The 7,325-nt window shown below is 54.9% G+C and overlaps 1 protein-coding gene across 1 annotated transcript; it reads right to left on the bottom strand.

Annotated features, from left to right (window-relative positions):
* Positions 1-53: 53 nt before the first annotated feature.
* SYF2 (SYF2 pre-mRNA splicing factor) lies at positions 54-2,456 on the bottom strand. Its single transcript, XM_074162072.1, has 7 exons — positions 2,374-2,456; positions 2,179-2,286; positions 1,742-1,867; positions 1,432-1,549; positions 1,230-1,320; positions 522-620; positions 54-400 (listed from the first exon to the last, which is right to left on the bottom strand). Exons 1-7 carry the CDS (start codon positions 2,428-2,430, stop codon positions 235-237), a joined length of 765 nt encoding a protein of 254 aa, XP_074018173.1. The 5' UTR covers positions 2,431-2,456; the 3' UTR covers positions 54-234.
* Positions 2,457-7,325: the final 4,869 nt, after the last annotated feature.

A 7,325-nucleotide genomic window follows, 5' to 3' on the forward strand; every position in this document is an offset into this window, starting at 1 on the left:
CCACGGGGTACCTCTTCCCCATCTTCAGCTACTGAGGGACACACACAAGCTTTAGTCTAAATTGACAGGAGTTTGTGTTTATTTAAAACATGAACCTCCACAAGCTGGTCACTTCCACAAGTAGATAACACAAATTACTTGTACAAAGTGTTTTTCTTACACAACTTCAAATTGTAAAGTTTCTCTACCAAACTAACACCGAGGGAGGGGGGGGCTTTGCTGGGGAGGGGGGGCTCAGACGGCGGTTCCTCTCTCCAGGTTCTGTTTGATCTCGGCCGTGTACTTCCCGTAGAACCTCTCCGCCTTCTTGTTGAACTTGGCGTTTCGCTCGTTGATGTAGTCGATGTCCGCGTCATCGTTGTAAGGACGTCGGCGACTGTATTTTTCACGCTTTTCAATTCTGGAAGGCAAAAAGAGCAGCAGGTGAAGGCCTGGGTGGGGCAAGGGGGGTGAACCCCAGGGATCTGATGACAGGAAACTTCTCTCAGATGCTTCCTCGTTTCATCTTGGCGTTTACTTACTGCTTTTCAAGATCCGCAACCATCCTGTCCACCCCTTCCTTCGACGGCACGTGAGTCCCGTGGAGAAGACTGTCGGATGTGGGGTACAGCGCTTCACCGCTGGACAAGAGGAACAGGAAGGCAGCAGTTTACCATGTGTGTTAAAAGACTAATTAATATGACAGTGTAGATGAGAACAGGCAAGTGCTGAATCAGGGAATTGTCAGAGTTGGAAGGGACCTCTAGAGATCATCCGGTCCAACTCCCCTGCCGAAGCAGGGTTGCCCAGAGCACATCACTCAGGACGGCATCCAGACGGGGCTTGAAGATCTCCAGAGAAGGGGACTCCACACCCTCCCTGGGCAGCCTGTTCCAGGGCTCCATCACCCTCACCAGAAAGAAGTTTCTCCTCATATTTGAATGGAACTTCCCATGTTCCAGCTTGTGCCCGTTGCCCCTCATCCCATCACTGGGAACCACTGAAAAGAGTCCGGCTCCATCCTCCTTCAACCCACCCTTTAGGTACTTACAATCATTAATCAGGTCTCCCCTCAGCCTTCCCTTCTCCAGGATAAAGAGCCCCAGCTCTTTGAGCCTTTCCTCATCAGGGAGATGCTCCAATCCCTTAATCATCTTAATCTAAGATTAACTAAACTAAAGGCTTAGTTTAAATCGTTAGTGTTTGCTAATAACGTAGAAATACCACAGCGGGTGTCAGATCACACTCACTACTGCTCCTTCAGCTTCTCGTACTGCTCCAGGTCGGGTTTGATCTGCCGCGTCAGCCTCTGGTACTTGCGCAGCTGCGCGGCCGCGTAATCTTGGGGAGAAAAGGAATTCGTGTCAGGGGGAAGGTTTTTATTTCACGGCTCGGTTTGCAGTTGAAATACTAACAAAGTATTGTTTGTTATAAACACGGTTAAACCGTTACCTGAAAAGCCCAGATCTGGATTTTTCCTCTTCTTTCTCCTTTCCCATCTCTCGGCGTCCTCGGCACTGATCTCCAGCAGTTTAACCCGCTCGTAGTCTTCTCCTCTCGCCGCGCATTCCTAACGCAGCACAAAGAACAGGATCAAACTCGGAACTGCCTGGATCAGTCCTGTCGACCTCTAGCGCAGGACAACAATTCAGATCACCGGGAGTCTAATTAGGAAGTGGATTTTTGGGGGGTAGTGTCTGTACAAGCCCCTACGAAGGTGGCCCAGCCCCACACTGACGGGAAGCTGCAATTGTGTCTTTACCTTCTTTTTTTCCTCCACCTTCAGCTCCCACTCCAGCCGAGCTTTTTTGGCTTCCCAGTTTGCTGGCAATTTAAGCCTTTTGTCTTCTTCCACCACTTCTTGGTGATTCAGCTTGCGAGCCTCGTTCTAGGAACACAACCGTTTGTTACCGAACTCCAGAGGCAACCCCGGATCACGGAAACGGGAGAAAGGGAACCCCCGAGGACCGCGGGAGGGAGCCAGGCCGCTGGGGACTCACCCCACCACGTAAAATGGTGCTTTTGGGACGGGAAAAGCGAACCGGTGGCACAACCTCCTCGGGAGCACCGGGCGGCGGCCGGCCTGCGCCGGGTAACCCCCGGCACCCCTTCAACACCGTTTCCCTCTATTACCGGGGGCAGCGCCGGCCCGGGCTCCGCTCCGGACCCGCTCCGGACCCGGTCCCGGCCGCCACGTACCCGTTTCAGGTGAAGCTCGCGGAACTTGCGCAGCCGCTCCTCCCGCTTCTGCGCCGCCGCCACCGCCGCTGCCGTGCTAGGCCGCGCCTCGTCCTCCGAGCCCGAGCCCTGCAACAACCCACACTCAGCCACCGGAACGGTGTCGGGCAACCCCCCTTCCCTTCTCTCCCGGTAACCCCTTCGCCGCCGCCTCACCCCGTCATCGGCATCCGGAGCCCCCCAGCCGCTCAGCGCCGACACCTCGGCCGCCATCGCGCACCCTGAGCGCTTCCGCTTCCGGAAGCGAGCACTTCCGCCTTCCGGACTGCCTGCCGCAGAGCGGCCGCGGCGCTCGGGCGCCCCCCAGCGGGCGGGAGGTGCTGCTGCCCCTGCCCGCTGCCTCCCCGTCACGGCGGCCGGAGCAGGGCCGCGGCCGGGGCCTGTCCCGTTACACCCGAGGGGTGGTTTCCCCTTGTCCTGTCGCTGGGCACCACTCAGAACAGATTCATAGATTGGTCCAGGCCGAAAGGGACCTCCAAAGGTCATCTAGTCCGACCTCCCCGCAGTCAGCAGGGACACCCCCAACTAGACCAGGTTGCCCAGGGCCTCGTCGAGCTTCACCTTGAATATCTCAAGGGAAGGGGCCTCAACCACCTCCCTGGGCAACCTGTTCCAGTGTTCCACCACCCTCATGGTAAAGAACTTGTTCCTAATATCCAATCTAAATCTCCCCTTCTCCAACTTAAAGCCATCGCCCCTCGTCCTGTCACTGCAGCCTTTGTAAACAGACCCTCCCCAGCCTTCCTGTAGCCCCCCTCAGGTACTGGGAGGCCGCTATGAGGTCTCCCCGGAGCCTCCTCTTCTCCAGGCTGAACAACCCCAGCTCCCTCAGCCTGTCCTCGTAGCAGAGGTGCTCCAACCCCCTGATCATTTTGGTGGCCCTCCTCTGGACCTGCTCCATCAGGTCCATGTCCTTTCTATATTGAGGGCTCCAGACCTGCACACAGTGCTCCAGGTGAGGTCTCACCAGAGCAGAGCAAAGTGGCAGAATCACCTCTCTGGATCTGCTGGCAATGCTTCTTTTGATGCAGCCCAGGATCTCTTGATGCCCCTTTAGCTATTGCTCAGCGTCGATGATTGACGATCTCGATAATGACACAGAGTGTCATCTGTAAGTTGGCAGATGACACCAAGTTAAGAGGGGGTGTTGATCTGCATGTGGACAGGGAGGGTCTCCAGAGAGACTTAGATAGGTTGGATCCATGGGCCAACATTAACGGGATGAGCTTCAACATGACCAAGTGCCAGGTCCTGCGCTTGGGCCGCACCACCCCCACGCATCGGTACAGGCTCAGGGAAGTGTGGCTGGAGCTGCCGGGCGGAAAAGGACTTGGGGGTTCTAATTGACAAGTGGCTGAACATGAGCCGGCAGTGTGCCCCGGTGGCTGAGAAAGCCAATGGCATCCTGGCTTGTGTTAGAAATAGCGTGACCAGCAGAAGCAGGGAGGTGATTGTGCCCCTGTACTCAGCACTGGTGAGGCCACACCTGGAGTATTGTGTCCAGTTTTGGGCACCTCAATCCAAGAGAGATATCGAGGTGCTGGAGCGGGTGCAGAGGAGGGCAGCGGAGCTGGTGAAGGGCCTGGAGAATAAATCGTACGAAGAACGATTGAGGGAGCTGGGACTGTTTAGTTTGAGGAAGAGGAGGCTGAGGGGAGACCTCATCACTCTCTATAACTACTTGAAAGGACACTGTAGAGAGGTTGGTGCCGGTCTCTTCTCACAAGCAAATAGCGATAGAACAAGAGGGAATGGATTCAAGCTGCGACAGCGTAGGTTTAGACCGGACATTAGGCAGAAATTCTTCACAGTGAGAGTGACCAGACACTGGAACAGGCTGCCCAGGGAGGCGGTTGAGTCACCATCCTTGGAGGAGTTTAAGAGTCGCTTAGATGCGGTGTTGGGGGATATGGTGTAGGGAAGGACTTTGTAGAGTAGGGTAGATGGTTGGACTCAATGATCCCAAGGGTCTTTTCCAACCTAGATGATTCTATGATTCTATGATGAGGTCCCCTCTCAGTCTGCTCTTCTCCAGGTTGAGCAGCCCCAGGCCTCTCAGCCTTTCCTCAGCAGAGGAAAGCAGATGAAAAGCAATTTCTCTCCTTTTTTATCTTTGGAGGCAGATTTAAAGCCTTCTCGCTGCATCCCGGAGCTGCCTGGAGAGCAATCAATGAATTACCCCCGTGTTCCAGCCACTGACGCTCGGGCAGGCAACCTGCTGTGGGCCTGAAGTGACTCCACGGTTTAGTAAATGCTGCTAATGAACCTTTTTCTCTTCTTCCAGGGAATCAACGGGGTGATGCAGACTGTATAGTTGAAGGGAGGAAGCGGCACGTGAAGCACCCGAACTCTGCTGAGCCTCAGCTCCCCCGGGAGCACCGGCCAGGTAGGATGAGAAGCCCGGGAACAGCATCCTTCCCTCCATGCAGCCCGCTCGGCCCCTCCGGGAATCCCTTGGGATACCCACAGGAGGGAGAAAATTGCAGCTGTTGCTGGAAATGAAAAGTTTAGCTGTGACTTCTGAGCAAGAAATTAAAAATTCGCATGGTAGTGCTGGAGTGGCCAAGATCTTCCAGCCTTACACAGCCGAATGGAGGTTTATTTTAAGGCTTTATCAGCAATATTGGTACGCACATAAAAATGCATCCGTGTGTGTGTACGTGTAATGGCTTTATATTCATACAGTAAAGGTAGAATGGCTCAGGACTCTTGTTTTTCTTGGAAGAAACGATCCAAATCCCAGAATGTTAAGAATTGCTGGCTGACGATGTGTTTTTTAAATCGGCCCTGTCATCTGCGGCTCGTGACTTTCCAGCAGAGGGAAACGCAGCACAAGCGATGAGGGGCTGTGGCGATGGCAGGCAGCCCTGGCAAACGCAGACTATCTCTGTTCTCTTTTAACTTCACTTTCTTCCGCTGCCAAACTCTGATGCATGCTGAGTGATTAAAAATATCAAATACGGCGTTACCCAGAGAGGAGTCAAGTCAGAGGGGAAGAAAAAAAAAAAGAAACCCAACCTAGTGAAGCCAGTGCTGTAAAACTGAGCGGACTGGGGCAAAAAATGGGAGGCAGAGGGCTTTTAAATAGCCCTGGTGACAATATCTTAAGAAAGAGGAGAGGATTTTCCCAATGGGGTTTGGTTTTGGGGTATCCCCCCTCACCTGCCTTCTCCATATCCTCGCAGGTTGGCTGAGAGTTGTTAGATTTCCATGCACATGGAGCAAGCTGCCACCACACTGGGAACAGGGACCACTGGTGCCGGAAGAGGGGGGATTTCTGAAAGAAACTGCCAGCGAAGTGGTTGATGTCGGTTGTGCAGTAAACTGGGCAGCGCGCTGTCAAAATATGAGTTATGTGCTTGAGCCACGGCTTCACCAATCTCTCTCCGCTCCATGGGGAGTTCCTGTCCTCTCTGCCCTGTCCTTCAGGCTTTGAGCCCTTTTCAGGGAGGGGTGTCCCACCGCCTGCGTAGGTGGCCCCATGGAAACAATTTTTAGCGAAGGAGATCAGCGTGTGACAGGAGCAAAGGAGAGCAGAGAAACATCTGATGGTGGTGAGAGCCTGGCCCAGGTTGCCCAGAGAAGCTGTGGCTGCCCCATCCCTGGAGGGGTTCAAGGCCAGGTTGGAGGGGGCTTGGAGCAACCTGGGCTGGTGGGAGGTGTCCCTGCCCAGGGCAGGGGGTGGCACTGGGTGGGCTTTAAGGTCCCTTCCAACCCAAACCATTCTATGGTTCTATGATCTTGCTGCCGCTGCAGCAGCAACCCTGGCCACGTCCCAGCAAATCTTGGAGTTTGTGAATAAGAGTAGCAGGATCTGTCCCTGCGGATGTGCCCTGAGATGGTGCTCTGCTTCGGGGCCTGCTCCATGTCCCTCCTGTGTAGGAACTGGTCACCACACTTGGGATCAGAGGAGTGTTGGGAGCAGGGAGGGATGCTGGCCTGGCTCTCGGGTGCATGAATCACTGCGTCAGCTGCGCCCCATTGCAGCTCCCGCCTGCGGTCCCTTGTCTGGCCTTTTATTTTCTGGAGCATCCGGACAATCTCCTGTGACGCCTGAGCACTGGGTCGCTCCGTGTCTCCTCCCAGCACAGGTTAGGAGCACGGAGAGGGGCGAGCGGCTGGGGAGGAGGGAGGGCTCTGGGCAAGGGGCTGCCCCGGATAATCTGGTCTGCTTTGTGACACAGAGGTGGCCACAGCTGAGCTGCAGGATGAAGCCATCAGCCGCTTACGTACTCGCTACCCTTTTATTTAATCACGGGAAGGTGGATGGGTTTTATGGGTTTGTGCAGTGCCTTGGCCCAGCCAAGCCCCGAGCTCGGTGGAGCCTCTTTTCCCTTCTCACAGCCGTAATGCAGTTAGAAAATAAACCCCAGAGGTTTCCCTGGCTTCTGTGGATTTGTCTCTGGGTCCGATGCCAACTCAGGGAGCCCGGTTCCTGGTGCAGGTGCCGAGTTCCTCCCCAGCTCGGCGGTGCTGCTGCAAATCCCAACCTGGCCTGAAAAAGCAGGGAATTCACCCAAACCCGCCTTGTGCCAAGGAGCAGGGACTGGTCCTGCGCGGGCTGACAGTGAGTACATGCAGATCTGCTCTTGCTGTCACTTACAGTTAATTTATTTTTAGATTAAAAAATGTTTTCATTTCTCATGCACACAGAATTGGCACTGCTTTTTTGGGTCGTAGCTGACTCCATTGTCTTCTCCAGTTATGCCTCCCCTGCAGTGCCGAAATGAAAAATTCCAGTTACATATTGTACAGGGGATGGGAGCTCGGAGGAACTGACTCATCTCGGTTATATTTGTCCTTTTCAAAGGGGAAGATCCTGGTCGAGGGGTGGTGGGGGAGCAGCATGGGTTATCTCCCATCCACCGCAGCAAACGTGACGCTTTTATCAGGGGTCCGCCGGGCGCTCGGCCGAGTGTCCCCCTGAAGGGACCCAGGCGTCCTCGCAGTGTGATGCTCCTCGGGGGGCTCAGACAGCCGGGGCAGCGGGCAAGGGAGGGATTTGTGCCATTTTTCAGAAAAATCATTGTGGCTCCAGCGTGACAGAGGCCACAGTGCACTCCCCAGGAGGTGAGCCAGGCCCCCGCGCAACGCCAAAGCGTGGACGT

This window comes from Numenius arquata, chromosome 21 (assembly GCF_964106895.1).
Source record: "Numenius arquata chromosome 21, bNumArq3.hap1.1, whole genome shotgun sequence".
Taxonomy (NCBI): Eukaryota; Metazoa; Chordata; class Aves; order Charadriiformes; family Scolopacidae; genus Numenius; species Numenius arquata.